General features: G+C 49.7%; 1 protein-coding gene across 1 annotated transcript in view; it reads right to left on the bottom strand.

Annotated features, from left to right (window-relative positions):
* The window catches only part of LOC119974754 (serine-rich adhesin for platelets-like), a 253856-nt gene extending 234138 nt beyond the window's left edge, over nt 1–19718 (bottom strand). The window contains exons 1-2 of the mRNA XM_038813953.1: nt 19546–19718; nt 2715–2813 (exon numbers count right to left, since the gene is read on the bottom strand). Coding sequence (XP_038669881.1) covers nt 2715–2813; nt 19546–19603 — 157 coding nt within the window. The 5' untranslated portion in view covers nt 19604–19718. The remainder of the gene's footprint in view (nt 1–2714; nt 2814–19545) is intronic.
* Between the last annotated feature and the right edge of the window lie 426 nt (nt 19719–20144).

The following is a 20144-nucleotide window of genomic DNA, read 5'->3' as shown; positions in this document are numbered from 1 at the left end:
GTAAGTTTCAATAAGATCCTCTCTCATCCTTCTAAACTCCCAACGAGTACAGACGCAGAGTCAACTCGGGATTCCAGAACTTGGGAGTCAGAGTGTGAACACCTGGATTGTTTTGTTATTCTATTTATTCACGGGATGTGGGCTTTGTTGGCTAGGCCAGCATTTGTTGCCCATCCCTAATTGTCTTGAGAAGGGGGTGGTGACCTGCGTAGTGTCGGTACACCTACTGTGCTGTTAGGGAGGGAGTTCAGGATTTTGACCCATCGACATTGAAAGAACAGTCCATACATATGTGGCAGCAGGGTAGCATGGTGGTTAGCATAAATGCTTCACAGCTCCAGGGTCCCAGGTTCGATTCCCGGCTGGGTCGCTGCCTGTGTGGAGTCTGCACGTCCTCCCCCTGTGTGCGTGGGTTTCCTCCGGGTGCTCCGGTTTCCTCCCACAGTCCAAAGATGTGCGGGTTAGGTGGATTGGCCATGCTAAATTGCCCGTAGTGTCCTAATAAAAGTAAGGTTAAGGGGGGGGGGGTTGTTGGGTTACGGGTATAGGGTGGATACGTGGGTTTGAGTAGGGTGATCATGGCTCGGCACAACATCGAGGGCCGAAGGGCCTGTTCTGTGCTGTACTGTTCGATGTTCTATGTTCTATTTCCAAATGAGGATCGTGAGTGACTTGGTGGGGAACCTCCAGGTGGTGGGTTTCTCAGGTATCTGCAGCTCTCCTTCTTGATGGTGAAGGAAATGCCACACAATTGTCGGCTAGTTTGTCTTGGATCAGTAGAGGGCAAATTATTCAAATCAACTCTGAGAGATAGGATTAACTGTCACATAGAAAGGCATGGACTAGTCAGGGATAGACAGCATGGATTTGTTAAAGGAAGAACTTGTCTCACAAATTTGAATGAGTTCTTTGATGGAGTAACAAGAAGGGTTCATGAAGATAGTGCAGTGGATATAAAGGGTATTAATGGTCAATGCCTGCCCTTGCGAATGGAAAGTTGTTTCAAGTGGTGTTCCACAAGGTTCGGTGTTGGGACCCTTACTCTTTGTGTTATATATTAACGATTTGGACGTGAATGTTGGGAACACGATTGGGAAATTTGCAGACGACACAAAGGTTGGCCGAGTGGTACAATCTGTAGAATTATCCAGATGGATTGGGGCAATGGGCGATAAAGTGGCAGATGGAATTTAACACAGAGAAGCGTGAGGTCATGCATTTGGGAAGATCAAACAGTTATAGGGAGTACACAATGAATGGGAATATACTAAGAGGGGTAGACAAAGTGAAAGTTCTTGGCGTACAAGTATACAGGTCCCAAAAGGCTGCAGTTTAAAGTAGACAAGGTTGTCAAGAAAGCATATGGAATGCTCTCCTTCATTGGCAGAGGTATAGAATACAAATTCAGGGTATAATGTTGGAATTGTATAAAACACTGGTGAGGCCAGAACTGGAGTATTGTGTAATGTTCTGGTCACCACATTACAGGAAGGATGTAATTGCTCTGGAGAGAGTACAGGGGAGGTTTACCAAGAATGTTGCCAGGGCTAGAAAAGTGTCCCTCCGAGGAGAGATTAGATAGGTTGGGGTTATTTTCCTTGGAACAAAGAAGACTGAGGGGTAATTTAATTGAGATGTACAAACTTATGAGGTGAAGAGCTAGAGTGGGCAGGATAAAATTGTTTCCCCTGGTGGAGAATTCTAGAACCAGGGGACATAGATTCAAGATAAGAGGCAGAAGGTGTTGAGGGGACATGAGGAAGAACTTTTTTATGCAGAGGGTACTGGGTGCCTGGAATTCAATGCCCGAGTTGGTAATGGAGGCAGAGACCCTAAACTCTTTTTAAAAATACCTGAACCTGCACATTAATTGCTGTAAAATACAGGGCTATGGTCCAGGTGCAGGAAGCGGGATTAGGAAGGGCACCTGGGTGTCCTTGGGTTGGCATGGACAAGATGGGCCGAAAGGCCTCTTTTTCGATGTAACCTTTTTATGATTCCATGGTAGCAGTCGCAGTTTTGGAAGGAGCTGCCTAAGGAGCCTTGGTGAATTGCTGCAGTACATCTTGTAGATGATACATATGGCTGCTACTGTGCGGCAGTTGTGGAGGGAGTGAATTTTTGTGGAAGGGGGAGCAATCAAGTGGGGCTGCTTTGTCCTGGATGGTGTCGAGCATCTTGAGTTGTAGTTGGAGCTGCACTCATCCAGGCAAGTGGAGAGTATCCATTACACTCCTGACTTGTGCCTTGTAGGTGGTGGACAGGGTTTGGGGAGTCAAGAGGTGAGTTACTCAATGTAGGATTCCCAACCCCTGACCTATTCCTGTCGCCACCTGGCTAGGTGCAATTCAGTTTCTGGTCAATGGGAACCCACGAGGATGTTGATAGAGAGGGAATTCATCGATGGTAATGACACTGACTGTCGTGGGCCGATGGTTTGATTATCTCTTGTTGGAGATGGTCATTGTCTGGCCTACCACTCATCAGCCCAAGCTTGGATATTGTCCAGGTCTTGCTGCATTTGCATGTGGACTGCTTCAGCGTCTAAGGAGTTGCAAATGATGCTGAAAATTGTGCAATGTATAGAGACTCTGTGCCTAGGTATAAGTTTCCCTGGTTAGTTACCAATGAAGATTTTGTTCTTCCTTAGTAATGTCTACCCAGTATTGCCTCGAGTCACCATGGTGAGTGAGAACAAATGGCTTATTCCTTACCAAGCAGGGTGGTGTTGTGATCAATTGTTATCATGGTGCTCGCATTAGACATGGTGCCAGTTACGCTTACTGTCCCAGACATCCCGCTGGTTGTGGAATCTGAAATAGAGAGAGAGAGAGAGAGTCAAGCAATTAGCCCAAGACAACTTCACTGCCGCATGAGATCGCTTCAACAGGATAGGACATTCTGTCTCTCAAACCCTGCTGGCCCATCCAACATCATCCTGGCTAATGTTGCTAATTAGCCAGCTAAAACTGGCGAAGTGTATTCCTGGAGGCTCGATCACATGATTTGCACCCAACTCTCCAGCTTTAGTCAGCCAACATATCCGACCTTGTGCCGCATGGTCTTCCTGTGCTCATCATAAAGCAATAGGACTCGTTTCCTGATTGTATGATGCTTTACAGTTAGCCAAGCGGCCTTTTGTTCCTCCTATTTTCAATATTTAGAGATCTGAGAAAGAGGGATGTTCAAAGTGAATGACAGAATAAATCTCCAATCTTCATTAATTTCATGATGGCTTTTCACCAGTTGCGTCCTCCAATACATCTCCAATTCCTGGATTACGCTCACCAAGTGAGGCGCAATGTGCAGGACACATTTGCTCACCTCCAGACTCCCCCACAAAGCCTGTCCACCATCTCCAAGGTCACAGGTCAAGAGTGTGATGGAATACTCCCCAGTTGCCTGAATGAATGCAGCTCCAACAACACTCAAGCAGAACAAAGCAGTTCTGCTTGATTGACACCCCATCATAAACACTTGGAATGCTGTGAATGGTTTTGATCCCCTTACTGAAGGAAGATATACTGACATTGAAGGTAGTCCAGGGAAGGTTCACTCGGTCGATCCTGGGTGTGGAGGGATTTTCTTATGAGAAGAGGCTGAATAGGTTGGGTCTGTACTCATTGGAGTTTAGAAGAATGAGAGGTAACCTTATTGAGACATATAGGCCGGGATTCTCCCTTTTGGGGACTAAGTCCCCACGCCCACCAGAAAATGGGCGAGAATCACTCCAGACTTTTTCCTTGAAAGTCTGGGGTGAGTCTCTGTTTTCCAGGGAGCTAGCAGGGCTCCAGCGTGCCTCCCGCGAATCTGGCTGCCGGTGTGGCCCAGCTAGCCAGACCACGTGGCTGCAAGCCCACTTTGGAGCGGGAGCAACCGACATGGTGGACCCATATAGCGGGCCCGCGCGGAGAACGGTAGGTCCGCCCCAGATCCAGATGGCCCGCCAATCGGTGGCCCCTGATCGCAGGCCTGGCCACCGATGAGGCCACCCCCCCCCCCCCCCCCAGAATCAGATTCCCTCCGCCCCCCCCCCCCCCCAAAACCAGGACCGCCACCACGGGCGCGGGTCCGAGCTCCTGCCGGAAGGTACCAGATATAAACCACGCCGGCAGGAACTCGGCCAGTTGCCGCCAGGAGAATCGCCGTGGGGCCTCTTCCAACAGCCCCCGACCAGCGTTGCGCCGACCAGCGCTGTGGTGAACGCGCGCGCGGCTGGCAGGTCGCGAAGAGTCCCGTATACGCCGTCGCGCTGGATTTCCGGCGTGAACAGCTATTCTCCACCCCCTTGTCGGGCATGATTCCGGAGCGGAGGGTCGGAGAATCCTGCCCATAGAATTCTCAGGGAGTTTACAGGGTCGATGCTGAGAGGATATTTCCTCTTGTGGGAGAGCCCAGGACCAGAGGCCATAATCTCAGAGTAAGGGGGTCACCCACTTAAAACTGAGATGAGGAGGATTTTTTTCTTTCAAAGGGTAGTGAATCTGTGGATTTCTTACTACAGAGAGCTGCATATGCTGGCTCATGAAGTATGTTTAAGGCTCTGATAGACACATTTCTAACCAGTGAGGGAATCGAGGATTATTGGGATAAAATGGGAAAGTAGAGTTGAGGATTATTGGATCAATCATGACCTCATTGAATGGGGGAGCAGGCTATATGGGCTGAATGGCCCCCTTTGCTCCTAAGCCTTTTGGACTTATGGACCCCAGACCAACACTGAAGGGTTGACAAGCCAATGAGGCTCAGAGCACAGCAGCATGGAGAGAGGGGAAGGAGTTGAGAGAATCGGGGATCAGGATTAAGATTGTTCCGCCCTTTACATGTCACAGTGAAGGGAAGGTTGTCTCAATCAGCTGGCTGGTCAGGGAGATGGTTGTCGGACTTCTGTTTGCCATTCCTGAAGAAAGATAGTTAACTCATGGTGAACCATCATAACCAGATATTGAGCAGCAGCCGCAGGTGTAGAGGTTTGACAGAGGTTAACGACACTGATCAATTGCAAGTGTGATGAATAGAGGATTTTAGATATATTGGATTATAAACATTTGGCCATTTAAGTGTTAAAAGCCTGTGTTCGAGTGTGTGAGACTGCAGTGGTCATATTTTTAAAATAATCTTGGACGCGATTCTCCGAGGCCGCGCAGGTTGGGCGAATCGGCGGCCGCGCCATTTTATCGTGCGACACGGTCCGATGCCGTACCTACATTCTCCCAACCGGCGAGAACGGCCCCGTCGAGTTCTGTGCCGCGCCAGCTGGAGAATTGCCCGAGACACTCACAACGGCGATTCTCCGGTACTCCAGCCATTCTCGGGCCCGGATGGGCCGAGCGCCCGCTCCGACCCGACAGGGCCTCCTTTCCTCCGCCGCCCCGCAAGATCCATCCGCCATCTTCTTGCGGGGCTGCCTCAGGGATGACGGCAACCGCGCATGCACGGGTGACTTCATTTACACAACGCCGACTGCATCATTTACACGGCGCCACTTTTTACGCGAATCCAATGCCCAGCGCGCGTAAAATACGGGACGCCGCTCCGAGCCCCCCGAGGGCGGGAGAATACGGGGCTGGGAGCGGGGATGTCCGCGCTGTATGGAGCTCAGGTATCCAGACATGTTGAAAAAGCATTTTTAGTTGAGCTTTCACTGTCCTAGTAGGATGGCTAAAAAAGATTGATAGTGTTTAAAGCGGTGCAGACTTGTCTGAGGTCATGGGGGGAGCTGAAACAAACCATTTGAAACAGCTTTTTGAAGACATCCAGCCAGAATCTGCAGGAGTTCTAACGTGAGCCAAATCTGTTCTGGAAAGTAAGTATTACTCTGTGTCACTGTTTATTTTTTCTTTCCTGTTTTCTTTCCTGTTGTATAATTGGGAATAGAGGTGTAATTAAGGGTACTGTGTTCACTGCATTTAGTGATATTATTTAAGGGGGAAGATTATTTTGGGGTGTGATAAAGTTTCATATTGTGTTGATAATGAAGTTTTGTTTTAAATACCACATCCCTATTTCTTCATGCAATCACCCCTGGAGTGAAATATTCTTTCGCACAGTCTTACAAATAAGCTATTTAGGTTTTGGTCCAGTATCTTGGCCACTGTTGGGGTCTGTCTGGGATTGTAACACAAGGGGATATAGCGAGGCTAGCGGAATGGGGAGACAAATATCAGCGGGAATCCAATACAGAGGGTTGTGGCGTGATGCATTTGGACAGCAAGAGGCAACATTGGCTAAATGTCTCTGAAGGGGCCTGGGGACCATCCTCTGGAGGTGGCGAGACACATTGAGAGAGCGGCCAGCAAAGCTAATCATGGCCTTCATTCACAGAGGATAACGGCTAAGCCTCTACGAAGCTCTGGTGAGGGCCCAACTGGAGTATCCCATCCAGTTCCGGCTTTCCAGGAATTATGTGAGGGGCCCTCGAGAGGGCCGCGGAGGGAGATTGACCAGAGTAGTTCCAGCGATGAGTGGACTCCAGCACCCGAGGTTAGAGTTGGAGCAGCTGGGGTTGTTCTCCTTGGGGGGAGATGTTTGAACATAAGAACTAGGAGCAGGTGTAGGCCATCTGGCCCCTCGAAGCCTGCTTCGCCATTCAATGAGATCATGGCTGATCTTTTGTGGACTCAGCTCCACTTTCCGGCCCGAACACCAGAACCCTTAATCCCTTTATTCTTCAAAAAACTATCTATCTTTATCTTAAAAACATTTAATGAAGGAGCCTCTACTGCTTCACTGGGCAAGGAATTCCATAGATTCACAACCCTTTGGGTGAAGAAATTCCTCCTAAACTCAGTCCTAAATCTACTTCCCCTTATTTTGAGGCTATGCTGCCTAGTTCTGCTTTCACCCGCCAGTGGAAACAACCTGCCCGCATCTATCCTATCTAGTCTCTTCATAATTTTATATGTTTCTATAAGATCCCCCCTCATCCTTCTAAATTCCAACGAGTACAGTCCCAGTCTACTCAACCTCTCCTCGTAATCCAACCCCTTCAGCTCTGGGATTGACCTAGTGAATCTCCTCTGCACACCCTCCAGCGCCAGTACGTCCTTTCTCAGGTAAAGAGACCAAAATCGAACACAATACTCCAGGTGTGGCCTCACTAAAACCTTATACAATTGCAGCATAACCTCCCTAGTCTTAAACTGCATCCCTCTAGCAATGAAGGACAAAATTCCATTTGCCTTCTTAATCACCTGTTGCACCTATAAACCAACTCTCTGTGACTCATGCACTAGCATACCCAGGTCTCTCTGCACAGCAGCATGTTTTAATATTTTATCATTTCAATACTAATCCCGTTTGCTGTTATTCCTAGCAAAATGGATAACCTCACATTTGTGAACATTGTATTCCATCTGCCAGACTCTAGCCCATTCACTTAACCTATCCAAATCCCTCTGCAGACTTCCAGTATCCTCTGCACTTTTTGCTTTACCATTCATCTTAGTGTCGTCTGCAAACTTGGACACATTGCCCTTGGTCCCCAACTCCAAATCATCAATGTAAATTGTGAACAATTGTGGGTCCAACATTGATCCATGAGGGATACAACTAGCTACTGATTGCCAACCAGAGAAACACCCATTAATCCCCACTCTTTGCTTTCTATTAATTAACCAATCCTCTATCCATGCTACTACTTTACCCTTAATGCCATGCATCTTTATCTTATGCAGCAACCTTTTGTGTGGCACCTTGTCAAAGGCTTTCTGGAAATCCAGATATACCACATCCATTGGCTCCCCGTTATCTACCGCACTGGTAATGTCCACAAAAAATTTGACTCAATTAGTTAGGCATGACCTGCCCTTTATGAACCCATGCTGCGTCTGCCCAATGGGACAATTTCTATCCAGATGCCTCGCTATTTCTTCCTTGATGATAGATTCCAGCATTTTCCCTACTACCGAAGTTAAGTTCACTGGCCTATAATTACCCGCTCTCTGCCTACTTCCTTTTTTAAGCAGTGGTGTCACATTTGCTAATTTCCAATCCGCCAGGACCACCCCAGAATCTAGTGAATTTTGGTAAATTATCACTAGTGCATTTGCAATTTCCCTAGCCATCTCTTTTAGCACTCTGGGATGCATTCCATCAGGGCCAGGCGACTTGTCTACCTTTAGCCCCATTAGCTTGCCCATCACTACCTCCTTAGTGATAACAATCCTCTCAAGGTCCTCACCTGTCAGAGCCTCATTTCCATCAGTCACTGGCATGTTATTTGTGTCTTCCACTGTGAAGACCGACCCAAAAAACCTGTTCAGTTCCTCAGCGATTTCCTCATCTCCCATTATTAAAGCTCCCTTCTCATCATCTAAAGGACCAATATTTACCTTAGCCACTCTTTTTTGTCTTATATATTTGTAGAAACTTTTACTATCTGTTTTTATATTCTGAGCACGTTTACTCCCATAATCTATCTTACTCTTCTTTATAGCTTTTTTAGTAGCTTTCTGTTGCCCCCTAAAGATTTCCCAGTCCTCTAGTCTCCCACTAATCTTTGCCACTTTATATGCTTTTTCCTTCAATTTGATACTCTCCCTTATTTCCTTAGGTATCACGGTCGATTTTCCCTCTTTCTACCGAGAAGATGATTGGACGATGAGACCAGATAGACAAAGCAAGGCTGTTGGTGCAAGGACTGGCTGGGGGAGGGAGGGTGGTAGGGTGGGGGGGGGGGAGGAGGGGGGGGGGGGGGCTGAGGAGGCAGGGGGTACAGATTTAATGTTTTTAGGTGGGGGGGGGGGGGGGGGGGGGCATGTCGGGAAGAGTTTTATTACCCAGCAAATGGTGGCGAGCTTCAACACCCTGCCTACGAGGGGGTGGGAACCTGCCGAATTCCTCCAAAATATTCATAATTCCCCCCATGCCACCCAGTGGATCCCATATCTAAAGCATAGATTGTCTGCATATAGTGAGACCCTATGCTCCCCCCCCCCCCCCACCTCACTATTGGCATGATAGCACAGTAGTTAGCACTGTTGCTTTCCAGTGCCGGGTATGTGGATTTGATTCTGGGCTTGGGTCACTGTCTGTGCGGAATCTATACGTTCTCCCATGTCTGTGTGGGTTTCCTCCAGATGCTTCTGAATTCTCCCTCGGTGTACCCGGACAGGCACCGGAGTGTGGCGACTAGGGGATTTTCACAGTAACTTCATTGCAGCGTTCATGTAAGTCTACTTTTGACATTAATAAAGAATATTATTATTATCCCTCTCCAGTTCCTTGATGCTCTGAGCAGCATTGCCAGTGGCTCTATCGCCAAGGCACAAAACCACGGGGAGAGTAGGCATCCCTGCCTTGTCCCACAGTGTAGTCCGAAATACCCTAAACTCACCCGATTATTCCTAACACCTGCTACTGGCACCCTATACAGCAACCGGACCCAGTCCACAAACCCCTGAACAAACCAAACCACCCCAACATCGCCCACAGATACATCCATTTCACCCGATCAAACGCCTTCCCCGTGACCATTGCAACCACCACCACGCCCTCTGGGGCATCATTATAACATTCAATAACCGCCTGACATTGGCCGACAGATGCCTCCCCTTTACAAACCCTGTCTGGTCCTCCCCTATCACCCCTGGCACACAGTCCTCATTCCGCAAGGCCATCATCTTTGCCAACAGTATGGCATCCGTATTCAGAAGCGATATCGGGCGGTAGGATCTACACTGCTCTGGGTCCATTTCCTTTGTCAAACTTAAAGATATTGAAGCCTGCGATAATGCAGGGGGACATTCCCCCTTATCCATCTCCTTGTTGCCCACCCTTACAGCAGATCCTCAGAAAACTTCTTGTAAAATTCCACTGGGAACTCATCCGGGGCCTTTCCTGCCTGCATCGCCCCCATACCCTCCATTCCCTCCACCAATCCAATGGGGTCTCCCAGCCCCTCCACCAGACCTTCCTCCATCTTGGGGAACTCCAACCCATCTAGGAATCGCAGCATTCCATCAGGAGCTTCAACAACCCTGCCTCCGAGACTTCCACCATCTCTGCCTGCTCCGTCTTATCCCCATGTGTCCAGATTGATGTAAACTCCCCTCTGACCACTGCCATAAGACCCTCCCACACCATGGTGGCTGAAACCTCACCCGTGTCATTCAGTTCCACATACCCCAAAATGGTGGCCCTCACCCACTTGCACACCTCATTCACTAACAACCCCACATCCAATCTCTCTGTGGGCACTCGGCACCCTGCCCCCCGGTCCACTTACAAGTCCACCCAGTGCAGAGCGTGGTCAGAGACCACAATCGCCGAGTACCCTGAGTCGACCGCCCCCTCCAGCAAAGTCTTATCCACCACAAAGTAATCGATCAGTGAGTACACCCTGTGCACAAGTATGAAAATTCCTTCGCCCTCGGCCTTCCAAACCTCCACAGGTCTACCCCCCCCCCCCCCCCCCCCCCCCCCCCCCGCATACGCTCCATGAACCCCTTCAGCTCCTTTGCCACCCCCGACACCCTTCCCAACCACGGACTCGACCGGTCCAACCCTCACTCAATGATCGTATTAAAGTCCCCCGCCCATAATCAACCCGTGCAAATCCAGGTCCGGGATCTTCCCCAACACCCGCTTCATGAATTCAACATCATCCCAATTTGGGGTGTAAACGTTCACTAAGACCACTGTCAGCCCCTCCAATTTCCCACTCGCCATCACAAACCTTCCCCTCGGAACCGCCCCTCTATTTCCCACCTCAAATGCTATCTGCTTATTTATCAGCACCGCCAGCGCCCACATCTTCAAATCTAATCCTGAATGGAAGACTTGTTCTCCCCACCCTTTCCTTAGCCTAATCTGGCCCTCAATCTTCAAATTTGTTTCTTGTAACAAGGCCACGTACGCCTTCAAGCTCCTCAAGTGCGCAAATACGCACAACCATTTAACTGGCCCATTTAGCCCCCTCACGTTCCATGTGACCAACCTGGTCGGGGGCCACCCCGCCCCCCTCCCCTGCTGATCAACCATATCTCGTCTTGGGCCAGGCCCCCCCCTCCCCCCACCCCCCACTGCTCTCCCATTAACTAGCCTGCCCAGCTACCCTGGCAGCTCCCACCCATGGTGCCACACCTCCTACCCCCCATTAATTCACCTCCCCCCCCCGCCTCGCACACTTCCATAGTACAAACAAAAAAGAAAAAGGTGCATTCACCCTCCCATGTTCCTCCAGCCACCCACCACAGAACCCCAAAACAAACCCTCGAAGCAGAGAGGTTCTCCCCTAACCTTCACCTCAAACCAAGGCAGAGAGAATCAACAGCTCACATTTCCCTCAAAGTTCAATGTCCTTCCCCTTTCTGTGTACATAACAAGGAGTGTCAGATCCTTTGCACTTCCAGTGTAGTTTGCAAGCTGAATGGTCATGGTTGTTAGGCTGTTGGTTTTGTAAATAAAAGGAATTCTGATGAAGGGACTTCTGCCTCGGTAGACTTATGAAAGTGGCGATGAGGAAAATGGAACGACCTGAAGGAACGTGCTCATTAGCGACCGCCACATATTGAGGGTAAACCACTGACAAGCAAAATGCCTTTATTCGGAAAGTTGAACTTTTGACCCTGCAGTGGAGGCTGGGCCCAATATGTAGAGCGGATGAAGTACGTCTTTAGAGCAAACATATAATTCTGGATGAAAAGCAATGGGTTCATTCTGCTGACCATGTGTGGGCCAGCAGCCTTTGGCATTACGCGCAGTCTCACTTTTCCGGAGGCACCGGACACAAAAACTTTCCAGGAATTGACGGACTTCGTAAAAGAGTACTGTGACCCTCAGCCACCTCTGATCCTGCGAAGATACCGGTTTTAGTCAGCATTCCGAGACACCGGGGAGTCAATTACAAACTTTTTAACAAGATTAAGGCGATTAGCAGAGGCTTGCGAATTTGGCCTGACACTAAATGAGATGCTCTGAGACCGGTTGGTGTGCGGAATAAATAATTTAGAAATACAAAAAAGTCTTCTAGCAGAGGCGGAGCTGGATTGCAAACAAGCATTGCAGCTGGCTTTGTCCTTAGATAAAGAAGCGAGCGGAGCACATGAGTTGCAGGGTACTCCGATGGAGGTAGAAGCCCACACCAGTGAAACTGAGTTAATGGACTACCGCTGGGGGATAGGCAACTGCATAGCCACCCTCAGGAACGACACAGATACTAAGGAATCCAGGCCCACTCGCAGAACGCTCCTGAGCAAGGGAAAATTAGGACCAGACAGACAGCAGCCCCTGCAGCCTTTCGCCTGGCAAGATATTGTAGCTGTTGCCACAGATCGGAGCCAGTGAGGAGAAATAGAAGCCCAAAACCATCATTTTGGAAAAGGACACGTAGGCCGGGGTACAGGAGAATGTAAACCCTAGAAGCCCCACCTACCTCCGAAGAGGAACAACTAAATTGTGTAGTGATGCTTAAATCAAAACCCATTAAATTATCCATAAGGTTGAATGGACGTCCCACATTAATGGAAGTCGACACAGGAGCAGCCGTGTCCGTGATAGGGGAAGCAGTATTTAAGAAAATTAGCACTGGACTCCAACCCTTATCCCTAACCAGGACCTCGGCAAACCTGAGGACATACACAGGGGAACCACTGAGAGTGTTGCGCAGCATGGTAGCACACGTGGCTAGCACTGTGGCTTCACAGCACCAGGGTCCCAGGTTCGCTTCCCTGCTGGGTCACTGTCGGCGCGGAGTCTGCACGTTCTCCCCGTGTCTGCGTGGGTTTCCTCCGGGTGCTCTGATTTCCTCCCACAGTCCAAAGACGTGCAGGTTAGCTGGATTGGCCATGCTAAATTGCCTTTAGTGTCCAAAAAGATTAGGAGGGGTGATTGGGTTATGAGGATAGAGTGGAAGTGAGGGCTTAAATGGGTCGGTGCAGACGCAATGGGCCGAATGGCCTACTTCTGCACTGTATGTTCCATGTTCTAACACATGTACCTGTGGCTTATGGAGAGCAACCGGTTAGGCTGCCTTTAATGGTAGTGAGAGGTGTGGGGTCAAGCTTATTGGGGCGGAGCTGGCTAAAAAAGATCTAACTGGATTGGGTAAACATTTTGCAGCTGGAAAATGGTCACCTGAGTGAACCCCTGTGCAGATACCCAGAGGTTTTCCGGGAAGGGCTCGGAACAATAAAAGGAGCAAAGACGACATTACACGGGGGTCCAGAGACAGTCCCAAAATTCAACAAGGTACCCTTTGCATGAAGGCAGAAAGTCGATACGGAAATCAAAAGATTGGAGCATGAAGGAATAATAATACCAGTCCAGTTTGCAGAATGGATGGTGCTTATCCTTAAGCCAGACGGCTTATCGTAGACATAGGATCAGCTCCTTCCCCACAGTTACTAGACTCCTCAACAACTCTCCCTTGGACTGATCTGTTCCCTGCAAGTACGCTATTCACGACGCCCTATGCAGCTCTTGTTTGGCCTTGTTCCGCACTGTAACCAATCACTGTCGATGTACCATTTGTCAATGTTCTCTGTTGATTATTCTTTTTGTCTACTATGTACGTACTGTGTACATTCCCTTGGCCGCAGAAAAATACTTTACACTATACTTCGGTACATGTGACAATAAATATCAATCAATCAATCGGTCAGCCTTTGTGGAGATTTCAAACAAACGATTAATTGCTACTGACAACTGGTCAGATACCCAATTCCCTGGATTGAGGTTATATGCAAAGCTGGCTGGAGGACTCTTATTCTCAAAACTGGATATGAGCCATGCATATCTACGGCTGAAGCTGGACGTAAAGTCACAATACACAACAGTAAACAGGATTACCCTTCGGGGTATCACCAGATTGTGCAATATTCCAGAGGACAATGGAGAATATATTACATGCGTTACCACAGGCCGCCATTTAACTAGACAACGCCCTCATTACGGGAAAAACAAAGGCAGAACACCTGCAAAACCTGGAGGGTGTCCTTAGGAGGTTTTCAGCAGCAGCTGTGCACCGAAAGAGGGAGAAATGTGTTGTTCTAACACCTCAAGTAACTTATCTGGAGTACAAGGTTGACAAGTCAGGGCTACACCCTTTGGAGGATTGAGTGAGGGCGAGTAAAGATGCCCCGGCACCCACCGCAATCCGGGAGTTACCATCTTTTTTAGGACTGGTGACGTGCTACGGAATGTTCATACAGAACAGGGCTCCCGTCCTGGACCCGCGGCACCAATTACTAAAAAGGGGCAAGCCTGGGAGTGGTCTGCCTGCCAAGACAGGGCTTTCAAGAAGATCAAAGAACAGCTTTCCTCAGAAAACATCTTGGCACACTATGACCCCAGGAAAGAGTTGGTGCTCACTTGCGACGCGTCTCCATGTGGCGTTGGTGCAGTTTTGGCACACAGAGAGGGCAAAACGGACAGGAACGGCCTATAGCGTTTGCTTCCAGGACATTAAGGGCAGCAAGGTAGCACAGTGGTTAACACTGGCTCGATTCCCGGCTGGGTCAATGTCTGTGCGGAGTCTGCACATTCTCCCCGTGTCTACATCAAGGCCAGGACAGGACATGTTGTTGTATGAGATCCGTGTGGGAGAGCACATAGTAAAAAAGCACCTGGACCAGGTGCAGGCCTCAGATTCGTTTCCTCCCCCGGAGCTGACTCAGGCCAGCAGACCGTGGACCGTGGAGAGTCCTCCCCGGCAAACTATTCACGCCCCTCCGGCACCACTGGTGAGGAAATCGGACCCGGATATGGACACTATGGACGATGCTGCGGCTGTCCCACTGCTACCGGAGGAAGGAGGCGAAGCCCCCCACAGGCGCTCTCATCGGAAAAGACGGGCGCCCAGCTGTTATACCCCCCCTACATCGGAGGCCAAAGTGGAGGATCCGGACCTGGCGTAGAAACGAAGCAGAAGACCCGTGAGTCACGAGGACCATGGGGGCTCCTCGCTCTTTGGGGGGGGAGGGGTGTAATGACTTAGGCCAGGCCTTTGAGATTGGCCAATTAGAATACGAGTTCCCTGATTAGTGTCCCAATCAGGGAATCCCTTTCTGTGTATATAACAGGGAGTGTTAGATCCTCTGCCCTCCCAGTGTAGACAGCAAGCTGAATGCACTTGGTTGTTCGGCTGTTGGTTTTGTAAATAAAATAAATTCTGGTGGAGGGACTTCTGCCTCCGTGGACTTATTACACCAGGAGAGGGCCATGGAGGGAGATTTACCAGAGTGGATCCAGCGATCAGCGGCCATCAGCTCCCAAGGTTAGGGTCGGAGAAGTTGGGATTGTTCTCTTTGGCGCAAAGGAGATTGAGGGGAGCTGTTTGATCGAAGTGGACGAGATGATGACAGATTTAGATCAGATAGAAAAAGAAAAGCTGATGGTACAAGGATGTGCATCTCACTCCCACAAGGATTGGGGAAAATGTGGGACTCGCTCCCACATAGAATGCGGAGAATGTGGGATTCGCTCCCTCAGGGCGTGGGGAGAATGTGGGACTCACCCCCACAGGGAGTGGGGATAAGGTGAGAGTCACTCGCACAGGGAGTGGGGAGAAGGTGAAATTTGCTCCCAGAGGGAATGCGGAAAATGTGATTCACTCCCACAGAGGGCGGGGAGAATGTGGGACTCTCTCCCAAGGGGAGTAGGGAGAATATCGGACTCATTGCCACAGGAAGTGGGGAGAATGTGGGACTCTCTCCCACGGCGAGTGGGGAGAATGAGGGACTCGCTCCCACGGGGGAGTGGGGAGAAAGAGGGACTGTCTCCCACGGCGAGTGGGGAGAATGAGGGACTCGCTCCCACGGGGAGTGGGGAGAAAGAGGGACTCGCTCCCACGGGGAGTGGGGAGAATGTGGGACTGTCTCCCACGGCGAGTGGGGAGAATGAGGGACTCGCTCCCACGGGGAGTGGGGAGAAAGAGGGACTCGCTCCCACGGGGGAGTGGGGAGAATGTGGACTGTCCCCCACAGGGAGTGCAGAGAATGTGGGACTTGCCCCAACAGGGAGTGGGGAGAATGAGGTACTCTCCCACGGTGTGTGGGGAGAATGTGGGACTTGCTCCCATGGCGAGTGGGGAGAATGAGGTACTCTCCCATGGCGAGTGGGGAGAATGAGGGACTCGCTCCCGTGGGGAGTGGGGAGAATGTGGGACTTGCTCCCACGGGGGGAATGGGGAGAATGTGGGACTTGCTCCCATGGCGAGAGGGGAGAATGTGGGACTGTCTCCCACAGGGAATGCGGAGAATGTGGGACCTGCCCCCACAGGGAGTGGGGAGAATGAGGTACTCTCCCACGGCGAGTGGGGAGAATGTGGGACTCGCTCCCGCGGGGAGTGGGGAGACTGTGGGACTTGCTGCCACGGGGCGTGGGGAGAATGTGGGATTCGTCTTGCACATGGAGTGGTTGAGGTGAAACGTGTTTCAGGGGGGGAAGGTGGATAAATACTTGAGGGAGAGAGAAATAGGATAATTGTGATGTGAATTCCCTGTACATGCAAGCTGCAGAACCTGTGATTATTCTGTGTAAAGTGCAACATGTAAAAAGTGTCATCCAAAACCCAAGAGTTTCCTTATCACTGACTGCCGGATGGTGAACTGGGTGGGGCAAACCCTCTTATGCACAAACCACAGAGAGTGGGGGACATTTTAAATGCGTTTGACATCAATATTAGCATGAGGAAGAGGTTAAAACACAGCCTGCAGTATAAACTGATCGGCGTTACCCCAGGTATCGTCACTCCCCATTGCAGCCACGATTAGATATGTCCCTGAGTTAGGGCTTATTATCAATAGAGCTATTGATACATGTTTCCAAGAGATGCTAAGTGGGTGGGGTAAAGAGGGGACTGAGTGATTGGGGTAACATCAGAACTGATGCCGGCAACATGTGAAATTAACTTAGGCACAGGGTCCAAGTAACCGCAGTTCAGAAAACATTCCTCATCCTGTCCCCAGTCTAATCTTCAGAGGGTTCAAGAACAGTGACTGCACCAATTTATATTTATATGGCACCTCCACCAGTCCCAGGTGCGTGACAGGAGTGTTACAAATTGATTCAGACACACAATAAAAGTTGAACAGATCACCGGAAGATCGGTCAAAGAGGCCCGCCTTAAAGTAGGGACAGAGAAAGAGAGAGGGGGAGAGGTTTAGCGAGGGACTTAAAGAGCTCAGAGCCCACAAGGCAGCTGGTGGCACGGCCACCAATGGAATCAGCAGGGATGCTCGAGAGGCCGGAATTCAAGAAGTGCAGAGATATCGGATGGATGGAGCTGACAGAGATCAGGAGGGTTATAGAGATTTGGAGGAGGTTACAAGGATAGGGAGGGTTGTAGGGTATGGAATATGGCACAGAGGGAGGCACGGTGGCACAGTAGTTAGCACTGCTGCCCTCACAGTGCAGGGGCCCGAGGTTGATTGTCATCTCGGGTGACTGTGTGGAATTTGTACGTTCTCCACATGTATGTGTGAGTTTCCTCTGGGTGCTCTGGTTTCCTCCCACAGTCCAAGGATGTGCAGGTTGGCTGGACTGGCCATGCTAAATTGTCTCTTAGTTCTATGAGAAGAGATAGGGAGGGTTGGAGGGAGGTTACAGAGATAGGGAAGGTTGTAGGGGCTGGAGGACGTTACAGAGATAGGGAGCATTGTAAGGGCTGGAGAAGGTTTCAGAGATAGGAAATATTGTAGGGGCTCGAGGAGGTTACAGAGATAGGGAGGGTTGTAAGGTCTGGAGGAAGTTACAGAGATAGGGTTGTAAGGGCTGGAGGAGGTTACAGAGATAGGAAGGATTGTAACGGCTGGGGGAGGCTACAGAGATAGGGAAAGTTGTAAGAGCTGGAGGAGGTTATAAAGATTGGGAGGGTTTTGGGGGCTGGAAGAGTTTTCAGAGATAGGGAGAGTTGTAGTGGCTGGAGGAGGTTACAGAGATATGGAGGGTTGTAGGGGCTGGAGGAGGTTACAGAGATTGGGAGGGTTGTGGGGATTAAAGATGTTTCAGATAGAGGGAGCACCTTGCAGGATAGGTAAAGCATGTGGTAAGAAACAGAATAAAGCTCCCTCTAAACTATTTCCATTAAACACTTCCAGGACAGGTACAGCTTGGGGTTAGACACAAGAGTAAATCTCACTTCACACTGTTCCCATCAAACACTCCCTGTAATGCAGAACAAGGCCAGCAGCTCGGGTTCAATTCCCGTACTGGCTTTCCCGAACAAGCGCCAAAATGTGGCGACTTGGGGCTTTTCACAGTAACTTCATGCTTGTGACAATGAAAGAATATTATTATTAACAATGGGAGCTCCAACTGGGATAAAAAGCTTGGGCTGGGTGAAGGTCGGGGAAGGAGACCCTCAGGCGAATGGAGAGGTTTTGACATTTTTTTTTCAAACCTTGTTCGCTAATTTCTACTGTCGTCTATGCATCCTTCTCACCACAGATTCAACACAGGGTTAGCTACAGAGTAAAGCTACCAGCTCCCCCTGCACTGTCTCCATCTAACACTCCCAAGACAGGTACAGCACGGGGTTAGATACAGAGTAAAGCTCCCTCTACACTGTCTCCATCAAACACTCCCAGGACAGGTACAGCACAGGGTTAGATACAGAGTAAAGCTCCCTCTGCACTGTCTCCATCTAACACTCCCAGGACAGGTACAGCACGGGGTTAGATACAGAGTAAAGCTCCCTCTACACTGTTTCCATCTAACACTCCCAGGACAGGCACAGCACGGGGTTAGATACAGAGTAAAGCTCCCGCTACACTGTCTCCATCTAACACTCCCAGGACAGGTACAGCACGGGGTTAGATACAGAGTAAAGCACCCTCTACACTGTCCCTATTAAACACTCCCAGGACATACAGCATGTGGTTAGATACAGAGTAAATCTCTCGCTGTACTGTCCCTATCAAACACTCCCAGGACAGGTACAGTACATGGCTAGATACAGTGTAAAGCTCCCTCTACACTGTCCCCATCAAACACTCCCAGGACAGGTACAGCACTCCGTTAGATACAGAATAAATCTCCTTCGACACTGTCCCCATCAAACACTCCCAGAACAGGAACAGAACGAGGTTAGATACAGAGTAAAGCTTCCTCTACACTGTCCCCATCAAACACTCCCAGGACAGGTACAGCACGGGATTAGATACAGAGTAAATCTCCCTCAACACTGTCCCCATCAAACACTCCCAGGGCAGGTATAGCACAGGGTTAGATCCAGAGTAAAGCTCCCTCTACACTGTCCCCATCAAACACTCCCAGGGCAGATATAGCACAGGGTTAGATACAGAGTAAAGCTCGTGCTGCACTGTCCCCGTCAAACACTCCCAGGCCAGATAGAGGAAGGGTTAGATACAGAGTAAAGCTAAAGGGGGTTTTGGGGAAATCTCCCTGCCATATGTTAAGTGATATTTTAAAATGAATCCCTTTTCCAGGAACATGGGTAGAAATTGAAAGATAAGGTAGAAAAAACAATTACATTCTAATTTTTAGTAAGATATTTGCAGCAAATACAATCTTTAACCTGAACCTTTTTTGGACTTGAACACTACTCCATGAAACCTGTCCTGATCAATGTGATGAGCTTACCGCTTCGAGCCAGAGTGACACAGAAGATGATCCCAAGCAGCGTCCTCAGCCCAGCCATCGTGTCTGACTTTCAACTGAAGTGATCCAGAACCCGTCTTCCTCCTTTCCTGGGCACAGTTGTGCCCTGCTCTCGTGGCACCTGTTCATCCGCTGTGTCAGTTGGTACAGTTTGCAAACTGATCCCTTTATCAGCTTGAGGCACTATCCAACATTTCCAGTTGTGGGCGTAACCACACCCCCACCCCACCCCAGTTCAAACTCTGCAGAACACTTGGACTCAATAATAGTTTTTCTGTTGCTGACGCTATAGAACAGATAGTGCAGAAGTAGGCCATTCAGCCCATTGAGCCTGCACCGACCCACTTAAACCCTCACTTCCACCCTATCCCCGTAACCCAATAACACCTAACCTTTTTGGTCACTAAGGGCAATTTATCATGGCCAATCCACCTAACCTGCACATCTTTGGGCTGTGGGAGGAAACCGGAGCACCCAGAGGAAACCCACACAGACACGGGGAGAGCGTGCAGACTCCACACAGACAGTGATCCAGCGGGGAATCGAACCTGGGACCCTGGCGCTGTGAAGCCACAGTGCTA

The sequence above is a fragment of the Scyliorhinus canicula genome, chromosome 12 (genome assembly GCF_902713615.1).
Source record: "Scyliorhinus canicula chromosome 12, sScyCan1.1, whole genome shotgun sequence".
In the NCBI taxonomy this organism is placed as follows: domain Eukaryota; kingdom Metazoa; phylum Chordata; class Chondrichthyes; order Carcharhiniformes; family Scyliorhinidae; genus Scyliorhinus; species Scyliorhinus canicula.
This window is presented reverse-complemented; position numbering and strand designations above follow the sequence as displayed.